The sequence below is a fragment of the Corvus brachyrhynchos genome, unplaced genomic scaffold (assembly GCF_000691975.1).
Source record: "Corvus brachyrhynchos isolate BGI_N302 unplaced genomic scaffold, ASM69197v1 scaffold194, whole genome shotgun sequence".
Classification (NCBI taxonomy): domain Eukaryota; kingdom Metazoa; phylum Chordata; class Aves; order Passeriformes; family Corvidae; genus Corvus; species Corvus brachyrhynchos.
Window position 1 is genome coordinate 842605 of NW_008237890.1, and position 27909 is coordinate 870513.

The 27909-nt window shown below is 38.4% G+C and overlaps 1 protein-coding gene across 2 annotated transcripts; it reads left to right on the plus strand.

Annotated features, from left to right (window-relative positions):
* Window positions 1–702: 702 nt before the first annotated feature.
* Window positions 703–15499, plus strand: LOC103614599 (programmed cell death 1 ligand 2). 2 transcript variants are annotated; one of them, XM_017732822.1, is made up of 6 exons: window positions 703–864; window positions 7571–7637; window positions 9175–9321; window positions 10361–10642; window positions 12002–12142; window positions 15047–15499. In XM_017732822.1, exons 2-6 carry the CDS (start codon window positions 7583–7585, stop codon window positions 15127–15129), a joined length of 708 nt encoding a protein of 235 aa, XP_017588311.1. In that variant the 5' UTR covers window positions 703–864; window positions 7571–7582; the 3' UTR covers window positions 15130–15499. The 2 variants fall into 2 exon arrangements, with proteins under 2 accessions (XP_017588311.1, XP_017588310.1); XM_017732821.1 differs by having other exon boundaries at window positions 704–864; window positions 8959–9321.
* The last annotated feature ends 12410 nt before the right edge of the window (window positions 15500–27909 follow it).

Here is a 27909-nt window from a genome sequence, read left to right on the forward strand (position 1 = left end):
ACAATCATTTTTCATGTTGAGGTAGAACACAATTCTCCCAAGCAGTGAGAATCTAACAGGAGACAAAAGAGTATATGTGTCCACCTGTAGCACAAATGCATCCTTGAAACCTGGGAGGAAACTGTTTCTCTTTTATGTCTCTCCCTTGATAAAGCTGTTTGATAGAACACAATACTTTTGAATTGGAAACAGGATCTGTCAGTCACCTAATCCAATCTTCCACTCAAAGCAGTGACATCAAAGTTTGGTGTATTTGTAAGGATGGAGACTCACAACCTCTCTGGAGTATTTGATTAGCCTCATGGTGATTTTTTTTTTAATAACATCAATTTAGATGAAAATTAAGAAGAAATGGGTTCTGCAAATATTAGGTAACTGCTTGATGAATTCTTGTAATATTAATCTGATGAAAACTAAGAAAATGTAACTTGATAGTTTCATGAATGGCAAACAGTCCTAGTAAGCAAGTTTAGATGCCAATGCTGTACACTGCTCTAAATGGTTATAAACCCAGTGAAAAATCATGGGTATAATCAAAAGCAGAATTGGACCATATATATTTTACAGAATGCTTTGTATAATTTTTTTGGATGCACATTCTCAGCAATGCAGAGAACTGAGCTCAGCATACATTCAGCATGAAACTGAAACTGCTAACAACATCCTAAGAACCATCCTTTCAACATAGTCAGTTTTTTGTGACATAGAGCCTGAATAAGATCAGCCTACAAGCTGTGCTATTGGTGCATGTTATAGACTGTCACAAGAGCTGGGTAGTTTCTACTGTGGTGCAAATAGGATAGAGCTTTGAATATCTTTGCTGTTACATGAATCAGATTGCAATGACCTGCATAAAGATCTAATGTGAGTATAACACTGATAAAATGCCAGTTGATGTTTCCTGTATTTCTGACTGATGAATTGCAGATTTTTTCCTAGATTCTTAAGTTTTACTTAAGTTTTTTTTCAAATTATTACTGGGATATAGACTCTGATTCTGAACGAAAGACTGGATAAGTTCCAGATCCTAAAACACAGGTCCATATAACGTCTAGTCCTGATAGTTTTAGAAGCTGAACCTGTCTTGCAACTCTATCCTCTGTCATAGGCAAAGGCAGAGGAGTGGTGCTGGTGAGCCTCTTCAGTTTATGCATGAGGATGTAGCTGTTAGTAAATATTTTATCCTGCATTTCAGGGAAGATTTGAATGGGGAAAAAAACTGCTGTATATATTTGTATCTGTCTATTCCTCTTTACTTTCTTTTAGTTGTTATTAACCCACTATCTGCCCACAATGTATTGCTTTGATGGTTCAGCAAGTCTGGAGACTTTCTCCTTCTGCATCCCAGAAAGAGCACAGGCTGTGAAGAGGAGAAGTTCTTGTGCCTCTCCGAGAAGTCTTGCTTTGTGTAGAAGCTGGAGATATGAAAGAAAATTTTCATTGTATCATGCCAGAATGTTACCGTGTGTCCAGCAATGCTGCTAAGAGCTGAAAGGTTCTGAAAGGTTCTGTGGAATACAGAATTGAATTTTAAATGTAACAAAATTTCATCCCAATTCTATCCTAGTATCAATTTTTTTAAAAAAGGGAAAAAAAGTGGCTGTATTAGAATGATTATATTTCTCATAGGACAAAAAAACTGACAGTGGAAAATATACAACAGGTGACAGTTAAACAGTGCAAGGAAAGTGAGAATTCACAGATAGCGTGAGCAAAGGAGGAAGTGAGAAATTATATCTCTTCACCTGAAAGATGAAGTGAGAGGGAGAGCAGACTGAAATGATGCAAATAGGCTGTCACAGGTGATCAGGAACAAAGCAATGGTCCCAACAGTAAATTGCCTGTGTGGTGAGGGGACAAGGGACTGCAATAGGAGGAAGAACAACAGGTGAGATAAGGTGGATAAGGTGGGTTTGAGAGAATGAGAGCAAGAGATTATGTCCACACAATACACAGAGACAGGCTGGAGAAATGGACTTGGAACAAATTTTAATATGCATGGTTAGGTTTTTTTATGAAATTCCTGCAGTGGAAACAAAGTACCTTCTTTCTGATGGTGAGATATAAAACAGCTGTAGTTTGTATGAGGATCTAATGCTGTCTTTTCTTTTATTTTGTTGTTTATTTTCTGACCTAGGATTTTAAACCTTTTTTTCTTTAATTTTTTGTTTTGTTTCTTTTCTTTTCTTTAAACTGGATCCTACATTGAAAGTAAAATCAGTTTAGCCATTTCATGAAGATATCAAAAAGTTGTGTCTTTCTGCACACGTAAGAGTCTTGGAACAAAGCTTTTGAGAAAAAGCTTTGCAAAATGCACAGAAGGCAAGGGAGTTTCCATAACAGAAAAAGACAAAACAAACAGTGACTGGGACCATATAATCTTTTGCTGTGTATGTAGGTGCATGAGAAGATAGTCTCTTTTCTAACTAAGTGAGCATAAAACTCCCTTCCATGCAGGAAGAGTCAAATGGAGCCAAGTCAGATGCCACATAAACACAGCTTGATTGCTTTTGATTAAGATGAGTTTGTCATTTTGGAGTATTTATAGAAGGCACTGTGCTGTGCTTAGTACAGGTTCTAGCTTTGCAGTACAATAAAACAGAGAGTGTAGAAGGAGAGGGATTAGGAAAAGCATGGTTGGAGCTGATCTCAGCTCAGTAATGTTGCAGAGTTTGTCAGCAGCAGAGCAAAAACTTTGAATGTAGGAGTGAACAGATCAATTGCAATATTGGTGTTTCAAATCCATAACAAATCCTACCAGCTCCGGGTGTCTCAGGATACAAGACCACTTGCAAGACCTTGTTTGCTAAAGTGTACATGACAGATCGTGTGGAGGCAAACACAGGCCAGCTGGCCAGCCTGGTGACATTTCCATCCTCCCAGCTCCCAATCCTGGAGTTCAATGTCCCTACTTCCTTCTACATTGTAAGAACACCTGTGTTATACCTAGCATGATCATATCATAAGTGCTGGCAATGAGATACCTTGGTCTGCAGGGAAATACAATACTAAATAGCCATTAAACTTTAAAAGGACCAAATACCCTTTCCTCAGTGCTTTAATCCTTTGATCTTCCAGAATGAAATTTGAGTGATTATTGTGAACTTCTGTGTTGATTTGACTTCTGCTTTAAACCTGGAGGAAAGTTGGTGTGCTTGAAAGCTTTTTTACCTTTTCCAGCTGTTCTGATTATTCTAGTGGAAATTATGGCTCTACAAAACTCTGCTTGCTTAATGCTGCTAACTTTCATTATGTAGACACTAAATGTGTTTACTGTTCTAAATCATCAATTTTCTGGAATACAAATATTTTAATAGCTGAAACAATGTTTCCAGGAAAGGGCTTTCCATGATTTATTAGACTAGAATGTTCCTGAAGCAGTGACTGTGCCTCTGTTTGTTTTGTTTAGTGGACAGCACAAGGATTTTGTTCAGGATCCTTTGTTAAACTTGTGTTGAGAATAATCATAGACCTATTGAACCATAGAATTATTTGAGTTGGAAGGAACCTTTAAAGGCAATCTACTCCAACCCCCCTGCCATGTGCAGGAGCAATCATAGCAAGGGTACTAACCAAAGGTAGTTCCAGAGAATCTTATACTAAGATGCTCCTTTTACTTAAGAAAAGCATTATGATCTTTCATGGATGAAAGGAATAGGATTTAATTTACATTATTCATATGTGAGTTTCAATCTTTGTTAGAAAGGAGTAGATTGCAAAATACTCTGTGATCTTCATAATCCTTTGCTTAACAAACTTCTTGTAAACTTAATATTATGAGCATTGTGAGAGTTGTCACTAACTGAGGCCAAACCAATCCTCTCATGACTAGATTGGTGCCAACCTCATTGTGGTTCACATGAGTGTTTTCTGAAAATAAGATCCAGTAGCCATAACAATAAACACATACCAAAGAGGTCAAAACTATCCTAGCTTTTGCTCAAGAGCTCCATGGCTTAAGCATGTTGCAGTTTGAAATTTATATTTTGTCACTGGTTTCAGTTCCTGAGAGTGTCCTTATAACATCCAGCTTTGTCAAGAGAAACACCTTTTCACTTCTGTCTGTAGAAGCCTATACATTATGTTGAAAATGGAATAATATTGTTGCATGGAGCATACAGCTTGTACAGCTTGTCTAAATTTTCCAAGGGAACAAGAAATATCCTTCTCACTTCTTACAAGAAGGATTTTGGAAAATCATTCAAGATTTTATGTGAAATAAGGCATTTCATTGGTCAAAAATTACCCCTTTTTTGAGACAAGTGTTATAATCCCTCTGGATATGTGAGCTGGGGCCAGGACTAGAGTCACAGGCACGATCAACTGAATGAATCAAGAGGAGAAAAACAATACTTAGTATCATTTTGATCTTTAGCAAATTATTATCATTGGTGTCTGGATTTCACTCAGCATTCACTAAGAGAACTTACCAGAATATGTTACCTGTGGGCCAATGAAGTCAAGTACAGGTTTCAACTTTGTACTTCCAGTAAAGCAAAAAAGTGGTATAAAAAGACAAGATTATATTCCTCCTTTTCCCTGTTCATCATCATACTTTTGTTTTCATTGTTACCATTCAAATTTTTAGTCTTGGGCCCTACATCTTCATTGAAAATATTACAACTCATAAAAAGCCATTATGATCTTGAGATGTTTGATGTGATGCTTTTCACCACCTCAATTCTCCAAGTTTTTTTCAGCTTTACTCATAATCACACAGTACTGTGTGGTAACTTGCTTTTTCTCCTGCAGGTTGGTCTGGGAAATTAATTTAGTGACTGGATCTGAATTGCTGTTGAAATGTTATGCTACTTCTTACTGTTCTCAGATGTGTATTTTCAACTCCTCACTTTGCTGCAAGAACCATTAAGTGCTGATTTTTACCGCCCAGCATTCCTTGTTTAATACCTACGAATTTGTAGCAGAGATATGATGAATACATTTTAGAAATGGCCTTTTGCCTAAAGGAAAAGAACAAAAGACAGTGCTGTGCATAAGCTTAGGAGAAGTTAGGATAGTTGTGTAAAAGGACTACTGCAGAACAGGGCATGATACATGTTTTATGAAAAGCAGCAAGAACATGAGGGCTATTCTGTAACAGCATGAATGGTTAGTAGTGCAAGCTCAGAAGAAATCACCTTCCACATGCTGGTGCTTCTGTATGGAAGTGTGTCAGAGTCACATGATGAAGTTGCATGGGTAGATTGCACTGAGGTTGCACAACTTGATGTCTGCTAGTGAGATCATGGAAATAAAGAAGGACACCTTCTAATACAGATCCTTGCTGACAGATCCTTGATCCTTCTAATACATATATCTGTTAATAGATCTTTGATCTTTCTAATACAGATCCTTCCTGATTTCCACAAGCATTCCATGACTGCTTTCAGTATCACACGTGAAAATGTTCTCATATTTGGGTTCTTTTGTGCATTTATATACACATATTATGTATGTGTAATGCTTTTCAAATGCTTTTCAAATGCTAATCCCTCTGGTCAGGCAGGATTTACTCTTACTTGATATTTAATAATTATGATTTCAATCTGCTGGGGCTTTGATTGTGTATCTTATTCTTACTCTCAGTAATATGTATTGAAATGCCCTAGGGTATATTATGTGTCCTGCAGCCACAGGGAGGAGGAGAGAAGACCCAGCAAGCAGGAATTGTGCAGCAAGATTGATTGATTTAATCATTCTACAAACACTTTTATAGACTTTTTCTTCATAGTCTAATTGGACAAGGATCATTGTCAAAATATTTTTCTACTATAGTATAAACAAGGCTTCTCAAGTTTGCAGGTGTTTCATTGTTTACAGAACTCTGCTACTATCTTCCGTGAGATAGAAAAGTCTCTCATGGACTTAGAAAATAGCAAGAAAATTCTTGCTAGCAGCATTTTTGTATCCACAATATGCATAATTTTAAAAATCCTATCCTCTACATTATAAAATAGACATGCCCTGCATGTACTCTGAACTACAAAAAGAGAGCAGAATCCCTAAAATGTCTCACATAAAGTTAATCCAGGGACCTAAACCTTGATGTGAAATATTGTTCCGTTCTTCATTCACTTCTTCCCCTTATGTCCACCTGATCCTAGGTAAACTGTGTGGAGAAGTCAGCATAGCAGGAGATTGAGGATGGTAAATACTAACCGCCTTTACTTCTGCATCTGGAAAATAGTGATACTGATAACATTTATTAGCTCCTTTCTCCCACAGCCAAAGTAATTATGTCTCATCATGCATCAAGTAGTGATGGGCTCAGTCAGTCCTCTGATAAAGGTAACTAGCTTTCATTTACATGTAATAAGTCTGCTTAAAGTAGTTTGCTCATAAACTTTTGTGACATCACATGATTAAAGTCTAAATTTCCAGAAAAAGTCCCATAATTTTGGCTGCTAATTTGCTGAAGTTTGAACCTCCCTTTCCAAGATACTGAAAGCTCAAGGGTAGAAACAATGAAAGAACTCAGCACCTGAGAAATTTGGAACCAGAATGTTTCAAGCTGAGCCCACAAAAGAATAGGGAAGTAAAATTAAACCCCTCCTCCAGTAAGTCTAGCTCTGGGGAAGTCTAAAATTGCTCCTTCTCTTCTTTAGTTCCTTGTAGCTTATTTCTGGATCTTATTCACTACTTTTTTTATTTTCAGATTAAACTGCATGTCAGCAAGCTTTATTCAAAGTAACTCTTTCTTTTTTTCTATTATCTCACTAGTTTTATTATAAATTTTACCCCTGGTATTTCTTTGCTGTTTGTTTGGGGTTTTTTATCTTTTTAGTTATGTTGACCTGTACACAATAGCATGAAAAATATTCAATAGTTTGCTTGCAACTGGAACACAAATATACTCACTCAAGAACTGTACTTACTCCTTTTGCATTATTCCAGGGCTGTTGGTTTACAATCAGTGATACAAGGCAATTTGTACATCTTAGACACTGTCATATGTAAAGTGAAAGAATTAGTAGCAGTAAGTCTTCATTCTAATCCTTTCTGAAGCAAAAATTAATTTACTCATCCTGAGATTTCCACTGCCTCACAATTTGTTCCAGGTATTTCCTGGTCTTTAGGTTTAAGGCAATAAGAACCTGCAAAAAACCCCATGCAAAGCACAGTTGAAACAAAAGCAGGGTTAAAAATCTAGTAAACTAGATCAGGTGTTAGTGCAGACAGTTAAAAAATCTGCTTGTGTTTGTTCATGACTCTCTCCTGCACGGAAAAAGTCAATTGCAATTGACTGTACGTGGGGAGTAAAAAATGCAAAAGCATTTCCCTGTCAGACTATTTAAAACTGCCTGCGAACTACAGATCCTGAAAATGTCATGAGTGAAGTTGCGGAAATGTTTTATTTCCCTTGATTGCCACTGTTTTGTTGCTATTGGTTCATATTCTTTGTGTGTGCATATGTTGTTCCAATAAGGATTTTCCTTGTTTCTGCTGGTAGCCTAGTGTATGTTTCTATTTTTGCTGTTGATGATCTGTGATGGATTTTAAAGGCTAGCACGGCTCTGATCTGCCTCAGTAGAAGATTGCAAGTTCTAATGCAATCCTACTTTTATTTCAGATCTCTGAGAAAATGTTCCAGATCCTCACAGTGCTGTTGCTGGAAACACAGCTCTCCAGGGTTTCAGGTAAGACAGAAACTAGGTCTTTCAGATCCACCAGCAGAACATAACGCAGCCCTTAGCCTGTGGGCTTCTGCACCTCCAGCAGTACTAGCATGAATGGTCAGTAATGTCTGGAGCCTCTGTTCTCCATCTCACGGAAGACACTGGCACTGACTGAGCACAGGACAGGTGTCCGCCACTTTCCAGTCAGGCTTCTTTAACATATCTTGTATTGGCAGCTGAGATGTCCAGCATCAGCAGGCATGGCTTGAGAAGGAGGATGACCAAAGCAACCCACACCCACTGGGAAGCAGAGCAACCTCTGAGTGAGATGGGGAGAAGTAAAATCACTTGTGTTCCCCTGTCCATGCCTGTAGCAGAAGCAGCTTGGCTAAAACTCAGAAGGAGCTTGGCACATTTTCACATAATTTCTTTCCTCGTTACATTTGTATTAGAGCGAATAAATAAACATTGCTAAAGGGAATCTAGCAATGCTACGGTTTCCTAGTTAGTATTTCAGAGACACGTATAATAAAACGAATGCATGAAGAGTTGCATGGACTTCTCTTTGGAATGTCCCTACCAACACTTCCAAGTGCTCCTGAATTAAGTCTACCAATATATGGTACATCCAATATGGAAAGCAGTAACAAGTTATATTGAATGAGGTATTATAATTAACTCTGCCATATAAAGTACACTTTAAAGTGGCAAACTATTCATAACAATATTAATTTCAGATTGAGTGAGTGGCTAAGATTATTTTGATATATTTTCTGTAATACTGCTGCATGTATCTGAGAAAATGCATGGGATCAAATGATATTCACATGGCTCCAGGTTTGTGGAGACTGTAATTGCTACAAAGCAATTGTGAGCTTTACATGTTTATCCAGTGCAGCTCTGTTTCACAGGAAATTACACTGGCATTTCTTTTTGTAAAAGATAGTGAAATTAGATTTACAATTTTCACAATTAATGGTTGCTTTTACTACAACCTTAGGACATGTAAGAGACCATATCATAGTTTCATAAAAATGGTCCCTGTTTAACCACCAGCCGAGCCCTAAGTTATTAATAAAATGTGAAAAAAAAAAAAAAGCTTGCTCATTTTGCCCTCATCTTTCACATTCTGTAATCAATACAGAATGTAGATGATTAGCTATAATTACTATATGGTAAAAATATTAGTGTGAATATGAACAAAAAATGCTTAAGATGTTTAGTCAAACACTGTATACAGTACACTATCTGTATACTATCTGACACAGTTTTGCCCAAATTTAAAGAAAATCAGAACATATTTTAATGAAACAAACAAAACTGTTCTGTTTTCCTCATGTAGCTTTATTTACAGTTGAAGTTCCTCAACAGCTCTACACTGCAGAGTATGGGAGCAATGTGACCATGGAATGCAGATTCCCTGTGAATGGCTCAATAGATCTAGGACTCCTGACTGTTGTTTGGGAGCAGAAAAGGCAGGGCTGGTTGAAATCAAAAGAGGTGTACACATTCCGCAATGGGAAGGCATTCCCTCCATCCCAACATCCTGATTACATAGGAAGAGCATCACTTCTGCACAGTGAACTGAAGCTGGGACGAGCCATCCTTCAGATCACCAATGTGAAGGTCACAGATGCAGGATCATACCTTTGTCTCATTGACTACCAGGGCGTGGACTATAAGTACATTGCTTTGGAAGTAAAAGGTGAGTGGTTAAATTTAATGTATGTCTCTACTAAATTCCTACAAGCTTGTAGAAATTGATTAATCTGAAAGAATTTTTGTTAATTGTCTCACCAAGACCTTGTACTTAGCCCCCACCTGACCCAAAGCCGTTGTCTTAGTGCTGGCTAGCCTTTGGTTCAACAACTGAACTCCTCCAGAAGCACCCAGTGCCAGAGAGGGACAGCATCTGTTCTCCTTCCATCCTTCTTCCTTTCTTCTTCTTTCTACTCTTCTCCGGTGCCACCACCTCCCTCCTCTCATTTAATCCCCTGCTTTTTTGGGCCACCTCTAGTCATTCCCAAAAGTTTCTCAGAGGTGCTTTGATATCCTTATGAACCCTGCTGCAACTACCCACGTGGCTGGGAATTCCCCAAGTGATTGCAGCTCCCAGAGCAAGACATGTGATTTTCTGTGTTCATCAAAGCCAAATAGCAGTAAAGGTGTATGCTACTGGACAGCATGACAGAACAGACCTTTGCAAGACTTCTGGTATTTCCCACTAATTGCATGTCTGTGTGATACAAGGCAGCACTCATTTCCCACCCAGACATTTAAATAGCAACCTTTATCAAATGTAAAAATGGACACAGACATTCTTAAGACCTACATTGGTTCCAACTGAAAAGTCAATTTTATACCACTATGATGAAAATATTACACTGTTTATAAGCTATGGAAGAACAAACATGAAAATTAACCTTTCTTGAACTGGCATATTCAAAAAGTGAAAATAAGAGTCCCATAAGGCTCCACTTGTCTCCTCTGTCTTGATAAATTACAAATTTAGTGTCAACTTCTGCCCTGTGTAAAGTACTGGAGTGTGTTCTGTTGCTGTAGGCATGATAAGGATTGAATAATCAATTTTGCATTGTTCTACAAAACATCCTTCATCATTTTAAATAAGTGTCCCACAGATATAGCCAGAGACAATACATGGTATTAAAGGGAAGCAGGGAAAGTGAAGCGGGAAAATGACTATTGTTGCATACAACAATTTCACTCAACAACTTCTTATGCAGCACCTTACAAGAGAATAAACACTCAAGTAATGAGAATACCAAGTGAAGACAAGTTTGTTTTTATGTGCCAGTCAGAAGGCTTTCCTCTGGCAGAGGTTTTCTGGCAAAATGAGAATTTCAATCTTAGTGGATCTGCCAATACCACCTATACACTGACTGCAGACGGCCTCTACAATGTCACCAGCATCCTGACATTCAAACCAAATATGAGTGAGAACTACACCTGTGTCTTCTGGAATAAAGAACTGAATGCAGAAACTTCAGCTCACGTTTCCACTTCAGGTTCGTATGACCTCGAACTTGTACATGACAGAGTGTTCACACATACATCATCTGCTATGGTCCACCACTGGAGTTCAGTTCTAGAAATCAGTGTAATATTGATTATTGGGAAATTAACCATTTCCCAAATCAGTATTATTTATGTCTTTGAAGTCACAGCTAGCTGTGTGTTGTTCCACTCCAACAAACCAGTCTGTATTTTTCTATATATTTTAATTTTAGGGTAGCTTTCATTATTTTCCTGCCAATACAGAGGGAATTTTTTCACCTGCTTGGGTGTCTTCCCTGATAGACTCCTAATTAATTGTTCTATCTAGTTGTCTACTTGACTTCAGCAAGGCTTTTAACACTGTTGCCCATAGCATTCTCACAGGTAAGCTCAGAAAATGTGGGTTAGATGAACAGGATCAAGAACTGGTTGAATGACAGAGGGTCGTGATCAGAGGAATAGAATCTATTCGGAGGCCTGCTCTCAGTGGCATTCCCAAAGGATCAGTACTGGGTCCAGGCTTATTCAATTTTTTTATCAACAACCTGGACAAAGGAATCAAATGCACCCTCCACAGTTTTGCGGTGACACTAATCTGGGGTGAGTGGCTGATCCACCTGAAGGCTGTGGTGCCATTCCATTGACTGGCTGGAGGGTTGGGCAAAGAGAAACCTAATGAGGTTCAACGGGGTGTAAGTCCTGCACCTGGGGAGGAATTACCTCAAGTGCCAGCACAGGGTGGGGGCTGATCTGCTCTGAAGTGGTTCTGCAGAGAAGGAGCTGGGAGTCCTGGTGAACAAAAAGCTCTCCATGAGCCAGCCAAGAAAGCCAATGGTAGCCTGGGGTGCATTAGGAAGAACATTGCCAGCAGGTTGAGGGAGGTGATCCTGCCCCTCTACTCAGCACTAGTGAGGCACTTCTGGAGTGCTGTCTCCTGTTCTGGGCTCCTCAGTACAAGTGAGACCTGGAATTCCTGGAGTAGGTCCAGAGGCCGGTGCCAGGAGTATGATGAGGCGTCTGGAGCATCTCTCTTATAAGGAGACACTGGGAGCTGGGCCTGTTTAGTGTGGAGAAGAGAAGACTGAGAGGGGGTTTCATCAATATATATAAATATTTCAAAGGCAGATGCCAAGAGAATGGTGCCAGACTCAAATGTTATACAAATGAGAGATTTCACTGGTTTTTTGTAGGGCTTTTTACAGTAATATTTCAGAACAAAATATTCATAAAATGGGTGTAAAACACGTTGATAAATTTTAAAAATCCTTTGTTCAGTCAGAGCAAGACTTTGGAGAAACAGAACCAATAACTTGATAAAAAATGCCTGTTTTGTAAATTATACATTTACTTTCCTTTCATGTTTTTGACAGCTTTAATGAGTACACAGTATAGTGGAAAAAAACTCCTGATCTCATTTATCATCCCCACAAGTGTGATTGTAGCTGTCCTTCTCTGTGCACTAATAATATTTCAGAAGAGAAAAACATTCAAGAATGGGCAAGCCAAAAAAGGTACATTTTACTTCAGATGGTGACACTTTTCACTATTTTATTTTTTTCCCGTGAACAATCTTTAGGAAATTTTAGTAACTCTAGGCACTCTTGTGTGACTTTGGTCACATTTTATTTCTAGATGACAAGATGATAGAAAATGAGATGTTGGGTCACTTGAGTTGGGTTTTATTTTCCTCATTCTGTTACCTATGTGAGACAAGGTATATGGAAAGACACATTTTTAAAACTGCCTGGTTAGTATTCTGTATAGAGAACAAACTTTGCCTTGGGTAAAGATGACTGTAAAAGCATTGTTTGAATGGTGTTTTTTTCATAGCTACAAAGACATTGTAGCTACAGCATATTACACAGAATTTTTATTTTTCAACTCCATTAGGACTCTATAACTAAAATGATGTGCAATACAGGACTATCGTGGTGTTTCTTTCCTTGTTTGCATGTGCAGTAGTGCAAAAGTAATAAAGCATATGGACTATTATTCTAGTATTTCCTTGCAAATTAACAGACTCCAGTAAACCAGACAAATGTATTTATAGTCATGAAAGGACAGTCTTAACTTTATGACTTCAGAATTTGATTCAAATTTTGTAAAAGAAAAGAAACATAGAGAAGTTTATTTATTTGGTATGATTTAAGAAGAAACTTAATTGTGCTTACAGCTCAGTTTGATCTACAGGTTTATTGAATTGTATTGTTTCTTTCAAATCTAGAAATGTTTAAGCTAAATTTCTACTTTAACAGACGGGAAAAGAAAACTGAACCCTAATGTGAAAGATGAGAACAGTAACTCATATGCAATTTTCTAAATTTACATCTACAGATTTTTCTTTCTTACATCTAAAATCTGAAAAAATATGTAGATTTCAACCTAAAGAATGTTGCATAAAAATAGAGGGTAGTTTTGAGTTTAAATTCACTTTTTAAAGAGTTTTTTAAAAATGCAGTTTCTAAAGCTTTGAATTTCTTCTAGGCAATGTAAAAAATTATAAATACTGGTTCCCTTTCACTGAGGTATCAGCAGCTTGCATACATAGCTCAGCGCACACCTCTGTATACTAACTGGAGTTCTAGTGGTCTTGTCTGAGAAGGATACTCATAGAAAATTGGTTGTTTTGGAAAGCATCAGTATTTTTGTGGCAATAATCTGTTATACTTTTGGATCAGACTACAGGTTTTAACAACAAATGAAATGATACCTCATTTATCTGTAATATTATATCATCTCCTGGGCTGCTTCTCATCTTATGAGCATCTGACTTGCCTAGACATCCAGGAATTTTTACATTTCAGAGGGAAGGTAATATCTAAAACACTGCCAGGATGCACCTAACTGTTCTGTACAAAAATTGAACTGAAAAAAAAAAGATACCACCATAGAAAACTATAAATCAATATGACAAGAAACATCTTAATACACCTACTTATATAGATCAGGTTTTGTACCTATAGATAAAAGTTTGACAGGTTAATGCACTGTGAGGAGAGAGGCTGTGGCCAGTGTTAGGTACAGAGGTATTTGGTTCAGCCGTAATTCCTTGGTGTCCAAGCAGACCCTCACACAGCAAATTGAGGTCAGTCCTGAGGCTGCCAAGGAGCACAAATGGAGTAAAACTGTGATGCAGCTGACCAAGCAGCCTGAAGAAACAATATGTATCAATTTTTGAACACAGAGACAACTCAGGGCTTTTCCAAGGACAGGATTTATTTGAGAATCTACCCATGTTTCTCATTGCTAAAAAATACATGAAGAAGTCACCAGCTTCAAAAATAAATTTTGTAGGTAAAAATTCCGAGATTGGATGAAGAGGGCATGAATTCATTGATTTCCAAATCATCTCAGATTGTCTTGTTTGCATCTTAACTCTAACTGTTCGATCCACTGCCAACAGTAGATATTACAGTTAAAATAACACTTTCAGAAATCACTTTCACATTCCAGAAATCTTGCTGTAGTCAAAGTCTCATTCTTATTTTTCATATGACAGTGTGAAACTTTAGTGGCATCATGCCATGCACTAATGAACACAAGCTCAAGGCACGCAGAATTCTGGAGGACAGCGTTAGTGCGTGTCCGGACATAATTCCAGTGCACATTGTCTGAGCATAGCTTGGCTTCCCCTGGCTTTTTGTATTACTTTTGTAGAATTTTTCCACTTTGTAGGCCATAGCCTCCTCTGTGCACTTAGTGAAATGAAGAAATTAAAGGAGACGAGGCTGCTCTTTGTGGTTTTACTTCTTCATTTTAATGACAAAAAAACTTTGTGCAACATGCAGTAAGTCAGATGACAAATATTTATATTTCTCAGCATCATATATTTTTAAGAAACACTGGAAAGAACCTTTTTTCCATGATGAGTAGGTAGCTGAAGCATAAAAGCCACAGATACTTTACCACAGTGCCTTGGAAATGACCCATACAGTCCTAGTTACAGGAACAAGGATTGTTAAGGTTACCAGTTTTAACTAACAGCTCAAGCTGTATCAGAACTGAATATACAGGACATTTGAACTCATCAGAGAAGTCCCAGTTCTGCACGCTTTTAATCACATGCGTAGATTTACTGACAATCATTCCCATGGATGCTTTCTAAACAGATTTCAGTTTTGTTATTTCATGTATATGGCTGAAAGTGAGTGATATCTTTGTTGTAACAGAAAATTCAGAATTTGGACTACAGATAAAGGAGATAATTCTTTCTTCTGAAAAGATTGCAATAGGATTTTCTTGTAAATCATGACAGCTTTAAGGAGCCACTGTAACTTCAGCATGACCCCGAAGACTTGCATAAAATGAAGACAGAGCTTTTACTCTTTACCACTCAGTTGTTAAAGTCAGGCTTTTTATTTTCTTAAATCACTGCAGATTTTTAAACTAATACAATGGCATTTTCTTTCTTTAAGGCGATGATTTTAACTCTCAGACTGAGGCTTTATACTTGTCAACTGTCACAGCTTCAAGAGACAGTGGGACTGTGGGTCTGTGAAAATTCTTCATCCTACACGCCATAATTTGCACTTCTTCTATCTGTTTTTGGGGAATTTGAAAGAAAATTACAGCACTTTAGCCTTGGTGAAACAGTGAACTCATGGGGATGTATTTGCACTGCAACGATGGAAAGCTATGCCTGCTCAGATACTCTATCTTGAAGTTACTGAGAACTATGCTGTCATGAAATGTGGTTTACCACTGTGAAGAGGTCATCTGAGTGCCTTTGATACACTTTACTTTTGGACTTACTGTTGCTCAAGGGATTTTTGTTTAAGAATGGCTTTATTAACTGTTCCAGTCTCAGGAATGGTGCTTGCATTCAAATATCTTGTGGAATTTGAATAAAAGCTGTAAATGCTATCTTATGTCAGTCGTCTTTCAGGTGGAAACATCATTACATGCCTGTATCCCATTTCCAAATTTTCTAACACATTAAGCTGGAAATTGCCACAAGTACTCTCTATGATGGTAACATCTAGAGGATATTTCATGTCACAAGAGCAAAAGAGGTTGAAATTATATCAAAGGACAGACAAAAAAAAAAATCCCAACACCACCAGTAAATCAACATTATGCCACATAAGAGAATTTTCATGTCTATGTAAAACCCCACAGTAAGGTAAAAAACCATGGACTGTGATGTTATGCTACACAAGAGTGAGACGTTTCAAATTTGAACTGATGATTCAACAGAATTTTCTTTAGGAGGAATTTGGAAGCAAAAGTGAAAATGAAGCTCAGGCAGATTTCTGCACTAGTTATTTTTAAACAGTAATTTTGTCTTTGTTCAGATGAAGAGGTGAGTCTTTTCCATGTCAGGCTGCTTTACTTCCTAATAATGGAATGCCAGATTTGGAAAAACATCCAAAATGAAACAACTTTGCCTCTTAGGTAGTCATCAGATAGTGAAACAAGGGCACTGGGTAAGATCTGCCATATTATTTTGAAAGACCAGTGGCTTTGGTAAGCAGTGTTTTCTACTAAGATAGATGTAACAAGATTGAAGAAAGGTGTTCACATGGAAGCTACTCCTGTCATGATCTTGCTCTTAGAGGAGTGCCGTTAGTTAAGGTGTTTTCATAGCACTTGCTCTGAATTTGGATGGGAACTGCTTCTCCAGCGTCACTTTCCAGCAAAAAGCAGACCCACAGTGCTGTTATGAGACAGAACATCAGCATTCAACCTCTCTTGTTTCACCAGGACAGGTGATTTAAAAAGCAGGACTGCTATTGATTTTACTTGTGGAAGAGAAAAACTAATCTGTCTCTGACATCACCTCTAATTTAATATCTATGTATTGCACCTTTAATTACCCATTTGTAGCCGTGGGATTCAACTGACACAAATCCACACCAGGCTTGCTATGTCCTATGTCCTTGCTGACAAGGCAAATCAGGCAGATGTCAGAGAATCAGAGGCAGCTTCTTGAAGCATTGCTTAGCTTAATATGGAATAGGAGTTTGGGAACTGCCCTGGCTTGCACCATTTAGCAATATTTAAGGGTCAGTGCATAAGGTCAAGCAATTTCTGTCTGTTCCAGATTTGTACTCTGCTGAGAACTGTGAGCCCTTCTGTCAGCCATGGTGAAAATCTAACTCATTGTGTTCCTGGAAAGACTTAATTTTGCCTTTTTCTATTTCTTTTTTCCTCATAGTAATGGAATGGAAGTAATTAAAACTGAATTTATGTGAATGAACATAAATAGTACATCGCAGTCTTTGCAATTAGATTACAGTCGTTATCCTTGTTCCTTACTGAAATGGAAGTCATCCTGTCATTATCTTATACTGCTGAGTAAATACTGTCTTGGTGTGGGCAGCATAGAACAAGTGTGGGTAACATTTCCTGCCCATTTTACAGGCATGGCAAACACTACCCTGCTTTCCCTCTTACTGGATTGTACACTTAAAGGTTTCACCTGGCATCCCTAGGCAGAGGTAGATCAGTTTTCCACAACACTCCTATACCCTGTCCACTCCATGTTATTATGAATGGAACAATAGCACTGTTTACTGCAATAATTATAAGAATACCTAGAAATGTATTTTGGTTCACAAGTTTCTGTTTTCACCAGCTCTCACTGGATGCTTATGAAGCTGATTGTAACATCTGAGCATGTGAAAGTTAGCTTGTCAGCAGCTTGGCCAGTCTATATATGTCTATGAATTCATGCATGACTTGTTTTTTACTGTAAGCCATTGAGCATATGATATGTGTGTGATGTGATGAGTCTCTGTTCTTTCTGCTTCACCTACTGTTTTACATGCTGTTACCTCCAAACAGCTGAAGCAAGTTTTTGCATACAGATAAACTGCCTGCAAAATGTTTCAAGGGTTTGTGTTCTGCTTGTTTGGGGTGTTCTCTTTGTGGTTTTTTTTTGTTGTTGTTTGGTTTGTTTGTTGGTTTTTTTTTTAAATTTGGGTTGTTGGGGGTTTTTGTTTGGTGTTGTTGTTGTCTTTTTGTTTGATTTTTTTATAGTTTTGAAGCTTACAGTGAGTCAAGAGCTGATGTTGTTAGACCATAAAACTATTAGGTGTTTTTAGAGTTTGACTTTAAAACTTACTTTTACTGTCACCTGGTATTTTTGAGTGGCAGAGAGGATACCTTGCATAAGAAGATTCTGTTACTCTTTCTGATATGTACTGCCTCCATTCATCTCCTGATATTTGTCTCAACTAGGTGCATGTCATAAGCAATAGCATGTTAGTGTACTGGAAAAAGTATGGGTTCAACTGAAGTTGGTGAAATGTTTGTGTGAAAACACATGCAAAGAATCTACTCGGTGGTTTATAGTCATCTAAAACATAGTTCACTGAACTCTAATGATGACCATTTTTCACAAGCAAGGAGAGAAAAAATTTGTTTTAATTTTTCTGGTATGGCTAAGGAAAACCTACTTTTCCAATTCACTGACCTGCTTCACTTTGTATGAGTGAGGTACTTGCCATTTTAGCGCAGGAACAACTGGCAAATTGGCTGGTTAGTCTTCCTGCTCATTCCTCATCTCTGCTATCTACCAGAGATTTTAAGGGCTTGCAGTAGGCTTATTTCATCTTTTCCACAACTGCAGCATTTTCAGTAGCCGTGAGTTGCAGCCTGGTCTGTGATTAAGAGCATAGAGCAGAGTAAGATCAGCTGTTTGTACCAAGTCCACTTTCATACCGGCACCAGCCTAAACCCATTCCATTTTCTTGATTCCCATTAGCATAGACATATCTGAAAGCAACAGTTAACATCAAGAATGTTAATATCCCTGGAAAAAGACTGAAGTTGAAAAAGTATTTCTAAGACCCAGCTGAAATGCCTTACAAGACTTAAGTCTGCATACTAGAAAACTACCAGCTGATTCTGACCATGGGAGTCATTGGAAATGCCTTCCAGAATTTTGGGAAAGAAACCCCTGTTCTTTCTTAAGAAATACTGCAGTCATCTTTTCTTACAGAATTTGTTCTTTCATCTGACAGAACTATACTGCTTGCCACCAAAACCAGTATCTACCTACTTCACAAAACAGTGACAGAGAATGGATTTACAAACCACCTCTATACAGTAAAGAGTCGCTGCTACAGGAATAAGTCTAACTTCAAGCTTGTCTTTTTTTTCTGTGGGGATGGGGATCAACTAACTGATCTCAGAAGTCCCTTCTAACCCAGGGACCTTTGACTGTAAACTTGCTGCTCAAATTAACTTCCATTTCCTTTGTAATTATCTGGCTTTTCGTATACTCTGATGAACAGGTGGCCTGAAAGTATAGCCCCAGATCAATGACTACCATCTGGTTCAACAAGATATCCTGGTTTTCCTCACCATATTGTCAAGTATGCTCTGTGATACTTTTTTATAGCCTGTACTTGGTAATACTTCACTCAAACTCAATATGCAGCCATATGGTAAAAAGCAGCTGGAACAGGTAAGTGCACTGTGCAAACATTTTTAAAAGCTGACTTCAAAGAACTGTTGAGTTCACTTTTGATTTTATTTTCACTGCCATTTTTCAGCAGCTAATGTTTGTTTACTCACAAGCACCTTTCCTTAATGGGCTTTCCCCCAAGTGAGAAGTGAAATGTCTTTTGTGCAAAGTCTGTGTTAGAAACCACTTTACATAAGGAATGATGCAGTAGAAATTTGAAGAGTGGGTTTAAGCTCATTCCTTAGACACATGTTTGTCAAGCAGTAGGGTGAGATGATTACCTGAGTCTCAGCTGGTGAAGGCGGAGCTTTCTCTGGTGAGGTGGGGACTCTATCGAGTCAAAATTTGGGGTTCTAATCACAACATTGCTAGCAAGGGGATTTCTGTGCTACTGGACACAGTACTTGTATATGAAATCAACTTTTTTCAGGTGATATGATGTACATACTCTTTACAGAAATAAAATAGATAATTGTCAGTCTTAACTATGCAAACCTGGCAGAACAGAGGTTAGCTGTCAGTGAATAGATGTATAAACTTGAGAAAATCACTGAGAAAGGAGAAGCTGCTGGTGAGAAAAAGGAACAGGAGAAGGTCAACAATTTTTTTTCAAGTGGGACATAGAATGTTTGTGAAAATGATAAAGTCAGATGAAGCACTGTGAGCTCGAAGAACTTCCCAGTCCATATAAGAAGCTATAACTGCTGAGTAATGTTTCTGTACAGCCCCAAAATACTGCAGTCCTAGTCCATAGATCTGCCTCAGACTGGTAAGAAAACTGAGACAGCAAGACATCTGTAAATTTATTGAGCAGAAGCAACATATTTAGACCTCCATGCAAAGTCTTTGATCTTCTCTATGTTTGCCATGCATGTACCTTACACTCCTAAACAGTTGTGAAGTAAAATGCAAGCCACAGAGGGCAGACCTTGCTGAGATACTGGGGAAGATGTCAGAGGTTAGAGCCTGCTTCTGGACCAGTTAAATGCTCAAAACCAGGTGCAGAATCTTTAAGCAAACCTAAGAGGTGAAGAATCTGGTGAATTTCCATTTGTGAAGCTTATTTAAATGAAATTTCACAGAGATAGATGAAGATTAGTATATGTTGTGACTTGGAATGATTTCTACTGTCCCATACCTTCTTCTCTTAACATAGGTTTAACAGTTTAACTTCAGAAGGGACTACTCAATCCACTGTTTTAATTGCCACTATGTTAGAGTGTATGAAGGACTGTTTGGGTTCTTTATAAAAAGTCTGAAACTTCATCTACAAAGTCATTCAGTTTTTCGAAAGTAAAAATGCATATGACAATTGCTGCAAGATAACAGAATGTTAGAGCCCTGGTAATCTCCACTGGGAGGAAGTTGCTTGGGTTGGGTACTCCCAGGATTTCCACAATCCTGAGTTGTACAATTGTACCCCAGACTGGAGAGATGAGGGTGGAAAAAGTCCAAGAATTTTCTTGCTTCAGCCAAGGCAGACTTGAACAAGACATACTGTGGAAGTCAGTTCAGGGCATGAGCCAACTCTGCTCCATTAGTCACTGCCAACCTATCCAGTCTACTGCAGACACCACTATTCTGGAAGCCAAACTGTGCACTGGTATAATGTAACACTCTTAGTGCTTCCAGGTGACTGGTTACCATCTAAAACATTGAGATTTAGCTGTGAATTTGGCGTGACAGGAGAATTGCTCATGGGCAGAAGCTAAAAGTTTCCTGACTCAAATATGGAAAGCTGTGAAGAATGGTAGATAGTGATTACTAAAATCAACTAGACAGACAGGATCCCAGTACCATGCAGAAAAAGCCAAGGATTTTCTCCAGTCAAAGGTCATCATCTATGCATCTGCTGTGTGCTGGGTCTTGATATAAGTCATGCATCTTTTGTTGATCTGCATGTTTTGATCTTCATTCGTTAATTGAAATGCCTTGGGTACTGTAGCAGAATGCTCTGGCTAGAGTGGGGGTAAGCCAGCTTGAACAATACCCTATTTGAAAAAGCTCTCAGTGATAGATGGAGGAGAGGGCGGGTACACACTGCTTTTCTTATTGCAGAATGCTGAAACCAGCCTGACTCATCAATTCTGAACTTAAAACATCCTGAGGAAAAACAATGTTTCCTGGCAAACTGTCTACGGTGATACAAGGTTCCTGATAAAGGAATCAGTGATATTACTGGTAACTTATCTAAAGCTGCTGACCTGATACAGCTAGCCTGGAGACATTTGACTGATAGTCACTTTATCCTAAAAAAGCCCAGTCCCACTTTGTAATGGTAGGATCTTCTAACATATTCCTTCTCAGAGCGCATGTGGAGATTCCTCCCTTGAGTGGGAACAGCCCTCAAGGTTAGTCATCTTGGCTATGCAAGAGATGTGTCCATGGTCATTGGTATAGGTGGGGAACATCAATATCTACTTATTATTTTGCTAACTTTAATATAACTGATTCAATATTGCCTCAACAAATAGTGCACTATACTAGCGCTTCCAGCTACCCATACTGTCTAGCAAGTAATTCTCATTAAGATCTTTTAGTCTAACCATCATCATTATAATAAATTTGAAGAAATCATTTATTTATAGAAATATATTTGGTTTGCCCTCCTTAATTGTTCAGGGCAAAGTCATATAAAGGCTCAAGTACACCTACGTAATCCTTTAGTTACACAGGAATAATTATAAAGCATAATATAAAGAAGTAAGTATAATATAAAGTAATAAACTGTTTACCAAGTCTGGGGCTAGGATTGGATCTAGCACACCAAGACTCCTCTCTGAGAAGGAGTTTAGAAAGCATGTGTATCCTTTCTGTACTCAAACGAAGGATCTCCTTGATGAACCTTGTCCAAAGATTCCATTCTGCCCATGACAGGTACTCTGTCAGCAGCAGCAACACACTGCATATAAGCTGCAGTTCTGGGCTACACTTATAACTTGCTCCTGGATTTGTTATTTCAAATTATAATTGTAACAGATAATTCAACTTCCTATTTCCAAGCCTGCAGAGTTTTCCTTTTTGTCGCTGCCCCTTCTATAGTACTTGAGTACTCCTTGGATTTTGCCTGCCTGCAGTGAAGACAGGATTGTTGTTAAACGAATTATCTCACCTAGGTTATTAGAGAAACAGTCTACCAGGATGGAAAGGAATTGTTTAGAAGACAATAAGTGGCAGTGAGACAAAGGTATAAAGTGGCTGTATGCTAAAGGCACTGTAGAGATTAGACTTCTTGAGAGTTTTAGAGAAGGGAGGATGAGAAGAAGCTTTTCAGTGAAAGTGGTACAGCTAGAGCTCAGTAAGTTTATGAAAGGGATTGTATGACCTGAGTCTTGCAAAATTGGGGTCCTGGACATGACAATAAAGAGACCTTCTCCAATTGTGCTCTTGTTTTAAAGATCACAGAAACCCTTTTTAACACAAACTGAGGTCTATATTTCTAAGGACACCAGCCTTCCAGGAGATGCAACTTTTGAGACACTGTTTCCCACCAGTAAGCCTTGCCTATAATTATTTCCTTTCATAACCACCTATAATAAACAAGAGTGACAAGCTGTAGTTAGCCACAACTAAGCTCCTGCTCAGAAACTCTTATTGCCTAGGCCTTTAACCAAAGAAAAGGTCTGTTTTAATAAAAATTTCTTGACCTTAGAGACTGGCCAGACACTTGTTCAAACCTGGGGTTTACCCAGGAGAATAAGAACATGTACACTGTTTTGATGTATATGGAAACCTTACTTGTCATGAAAAACAGTTCTCAACTTGCACAGCCATGAAGTAAATGTTCTAGTAAAGGGGCCTACTGATGGTTTAGAAACAGAAGCTTCACAGCAGAAATAAGGAAAAGGTAAATTCAGAAATAAGGGTAAGTTAAACTGTTCTTCTGCCTTATGTAGCTGTGTGTAGCTAGATGCTCAGGCTTCCTCCACACCAGCCTTTCACTTCATTGCTGTCTGACAGTGGGAGTTGTTGTACAGAGTACAGGTATGAGTTACTGCCCTGCCCGTGGCTCTGCTTCTGCAGGCATTGGCCAGCTGACACGTGTGTGCGTGCTGCTTGCAGGCATGTGGCTTTTTGCACAACTGGGCTTCATGCCATTAACATACACCTTGTGCTACAAAAGCTACAAAAGCAGATGAAACCAATTGTGTGAGCCAGTCTGTGGGAGCAGAAGTGACACAATCTGTTTTAAAACCCTCCTAGTGGCTATGAACACCCCTGAAATTTTAAAAATTGTTAATTACATGCAAAAAGCTATAGGGAGATAAGAGAACCAAAACGTGAATGAGTTAGGGAATCTGGCTTGTATTTTCAGTGTAATTACTAGAATTTTTCCACTTCATTAGATTTAAGTTGAACTGTTCCTTTTAGTAGTGTTTTAATAGGATACAATGCGTTCTAAAAATCCACTTTCTTCAGGAAAGGAGAGGTACTTCCTCTGGCTTTTGGTAAGCTAGGACAACATGATACGGTTGTGCTTCTTTTCCTCCAAAACCTAGTAGCTGTAGATCTCAGTGCTGCAAGCTGCATTTTGGGATATTTACAGAAGAACACTGAAGTACAGCAGACTACACTGCAGCAAATATACTTGAAAGCAGGGATGCTCTTACCTGCTTTCATTAAGTGTCTGCCCAAAGAGCAGAGCATACACCCCATCACCACACTACTATATTTATTTGAACTTTGGGAAACAGTTGCAGGTAAAAGTAGCAGGAAAATAGCTGACTGTGTTTCTGAAAAAGAGAGAGTAACTAGGTTGAAAACACAGATGGCTGCTTTCAGAAGGAACAAGGTGGTCTATTTTGGCCCCATTTTCTATCCTGCGTGTGATTTCTCATAAGATGACTTGAGAAAGGGACTACTTTTTTGTACTGAATCTTATACTTTGTCATCTAATCTACTTCACAAGAAGCAACAATTTCCTGAGAAAGGGATTTAATTAGCTGACTTGGTGTTTTTTAAGTGAAGCATCAAAACAGTATCTCCTACCTGAGTCTAAAAATGTTTTCCAAATATATTTTACTTACGGAGAAGGCAAGTATGTACCTTAATAAAAGCAGACTGAAGGACATCAAAGGAATAAAAGTCACATCTCCGAAATTTCATTACAATTCTCATGTAACTAGTTTTACTATCCTTGCAAGGTAGTCAGTGAGCTGCAAGAGCAGGGCTGCCCCATGAGGGGCTATAAGCCAGGAACAGAGGGCAACCTCAGCACCACATCCTCCCAGCAGAGCTTAACACCAAGGTTAAGCAGGACAAGGGTGAGTGACACATCTCTAAACAACCCCTTCTCAGTAAAGGTGATAAGTCAAGTTCAAGACCCATCCAAGAGATCTGGTTGGGCACAGCCAGCCAGGCCTGGACACAGGACAATCTACAGCATGCACCAATGCCCCAGCCAGGAAAAGCAGAAAGTCAGGATGACAGGGGACAGGGCTGGGAACAGACCTACCTACAGCTCAGATCAGGCAATGCTTGGGTGCCTGAGCATGAACTTAAAGGGGGATTCTTGGGCCCATGGGCAGAGGGTGCATTGCTGGGGTCACCAGTGAGGCTGGCCAGGGTAGCTAAAATACTCTGTTCAACATAGCCACCCAACAGTGAGGAGTTCATTGCCCTCTGTAACACATCCTGTATTTAATATTACTAGTTTTAATAGTAATCATCTTTGTACTAGAGTAGGATGTCTCCTATGAGTCCTATTTTTAAAGCAGCCACTTCTGGAGTAACTATCTGGAGGAACTGTGTTCCTTCTGCTTTAATTGTAGTATTTAACTGCTGCCCTGCATACTGCTAGTTTTAAATATTAAATGGTTTGGAGTTTCTTTTGCAATAAAGAAACACAGATGCTCAAATATATTTATTCATACTCACGTCTAACTGTCTGTTAACAAAAATTAAGTCTGTTAACTTCCAGTTGCTCTTCATTGCACAGCAGCATGATTTTTTTCCTTGTGAAATTCGGAACCTCTGAGCTCCCAGCAGAGGTTTGGAAAACTCTAAGCAGAAATACAGCTGACTTGATTCCTGCACCCACTCAAATGGATTTGTTTTTCTGAAAGTATTAACCAAGAAAAGAAACTTGTCCCAGCTAAGTTCTGCTGAGCTGACCACAGTGCTGCTGACAGATCTTAGATTAGGAGGATTGGTTACATGATTAGCAACCTATTCTCCCTTTTTCAAAATAAACTTGGTTAATCTAAGGAAATGTCACTTGACATCTGCTTCTGACAAATACATAGTGTGACTTCGCAATTTTGCTGCTTCTCACAAGTCAGCAGACCAGAAGACTGGTAGGGCTGATAATGCAATAGCAAGTGCTAGAGACCTTCCTTGCAGCAGTACTGCCTTTACTGCTCAGGCAAAGCCTTTAAATTAAAAGATGGTGTTAAAAAGTTATCACAGTATGGAGCCAAGTGATTTTCAGCTGAATAAATCATCAGCACAGGTACCACAGACAGAACTTTTACCAAGTAGAGTAATGGAGAATTATAAAAAAAAAAATCTCATAATAAGACCTCACCATCTAAAGGAAAAAAAGGTAAAATTCAAGAACAAAGCAAGAACTACTTACAAAAAAGGAAAATTATGATAATAACTATGATACTTTCCCACATCATCTCAATCACCCCAACAGGGAAATACACTGCCTAAAATCTGAAACAGCCCTAAGGATGTGACAAGAAAATAGTTAAATAGCCAAGCAAACTGTGCTTTTTATGCAGCAATTCAACTGCTGTGAAGGCATACCATGTGTCTCAAACAGCCACAGGATTCCAATGGGGGTCTTTAATCTGGAATTTGATACTAAATCAGTAAAGGTTTCTTTGTATGCTACACTAAAGTTTTTCAGTCCTATCTGCTGTCTGGTTCTTCTCCTCTCCTGCTGCCCTCCTCTGAATATTTCATATTTCAAATTTCTCTTGAGCAGTATGTGCCAACAGCCACAGGAAAAAAAAAAGAAGAAATGACAACATATTTGTTAACATTTTAATATATATAACTAACACTGAGTCAGAGTACCATTGTCTGGCTATTTCAAATAATCCCTTTATTGCCAGTAAGTCTCTAAAGACTTTCTTTTACTAATACAGAGACCTGAAGATTTTACGCTATTTGACTAAGATGCCATTTCAAGTCAGACTTTATAAATAAAAGTAGACAAGATGTCTGATGCCCAAGCACTGTGCTCTGTCCAGGGATGTTGGGGGGCATGTGAGGGCTGTTTCTGTATGCCAGGAGAAATACAGATCAAGTTGCTTCTCATAAAAAAATTTGAGGGAAAACAACAATATCACTGACAAATCTGGTTATCTTTCTTCTTCTTTAAAAAAAAAAATAATTGCTGTGTTTTTCTTCTCTTTAAGATTATTTGCTGTGCACTAGTCACAGTGCGTGCACACTAGTATGTACTTTGTAACAAGAGAAATTTGGAATCCAGGTCTGGTGTTCCTACATTTTTAATGACACCTAGCCCTGGTCAAACAGGCTAAACAGTGCTATTGACATGAGGGAGGTTTGTGTTTTACCTGTCATTTACATGTTGAAACTCCAGATTGCTAGTGTTTCCACTGGGTTTGTCAAAATTTAAATTATAATGTTCTTGTTGCAAAATCCTGTATTACTGCACCTCCTTTGTTCGACTGGCAGAAGCTGAGTTTTCAGCTCCTTAATTCCAATTTGCATGTCACATTTGGAAATGTCTCTTGAGACCTTTACAACAAAGCACAAGACTCTGCCTGTAACATAGGAATTTTAGTTTACTGCCTTAGCAAGAGGAATAGTATTTTGGAATCTAGTTATTAGTGGGAGTAGAAGAAAGGGGGGATAAAATCTCAGTATTTCAAGGACTGTATAAAAGTCTCACAAATCCAAGAATGTAACATGACTCAAGACGAGCACTTCTTTTAAATACAGCTTTTCTCCAGATTTTGCTGAGCAATGGCATACCTGTTTTTCCCATGTTTACATAGAGCTAAATCCTGAGGGATGCTGAGCTGTCACAAGTATCTATGTTCAACAGCAGCTGCAAAACTGAACAGTTGCAAGGACTAGATTTATAAACGTTTCTACTGACTTCAGTTATGCATGTCCTATGCTTGCTTATAAGCCTTGCAAGCTGGTAATTTATTCCAGCTGATAAAGCAAGGTTTCAAGAGCAGTTTCCTGTGAGCCTTCTCATAAGCCCTCAGATGTCTGTCAGAGGAATTAAACAAAAAATAAAATTTTGCAAATCCATCCATTAAGAAGTAATTTGTAATTGGTGAGTCTCTGAGGTTCTGGGTTTTTTATGTCAACAGAGATTAATTAGAATTCTATTTGTACAAGGTTTTGGGATAAAATGGATACTCTATCAAAGAACTAAAACATGCCATTTTGAAATGTGTTGCCTGAGTAAAAGCTGAAGGAGGATCACTGGATACTGTGATTGAAGGATTAAAGTTTTACCTCATTTAATGCTGGGAAATGCTCATGAACTACATATTATGCATTCCAAATGGATGCAACACAGGAATTACAGCAATTTTCATTATGAGCATTATGATTTTTAACCTTTATGCAATCTTGTTCAGACTCGTCAAGTAACAACATATACTGACTGATGAACTGATTTTGAAAAAATCATAAAATGGTGAGAAAACACATGCTTGCAATGGAACAGCCTACTCAAGAAGTGAACACACTGATTTCGTCCTTCTGTTTTTTTAGTGCCGAACCAAATACCAAGCTTCACTGGATACTGCCTAGGTCTTATACTGGAAAGGACAGTGAACACAAGTCCTTGTTCATACCATCAAGTTTGATAGATTTTGCAATGCTCCCCCCTCATCTCTTCCTTCTGTGTCTTCCATGCAAACAGAA

What these genes read in the sequence shown, in the direction of transcription:
- LOC103614599 (XM_017732821.1), top strand. Translation starts at nt 7,583, where the DNA reads ATGTTCCAGATCCTCACAGTGCTGTTGCTGGAAACACAGCTCTCCAGG. An exon ending in ACAGCTCTCCAGGGTTTCAG is followed by an intron (nt 7,638 to 8,958) that starts GTAAGACAGAAA and finishes TTCCTCATGTAG; the next exon opens with CTTTATTTACAGTTGAAGTT. An exon ending in AGCTCACGTTTCCACTTCAG is followed by an intron (nt 10,643 to 12,001) that starts GTTCGTATGACC and finishes TGTTTTTGACAG; the next exon opens with CTTTAATGAGTACACAGTAT.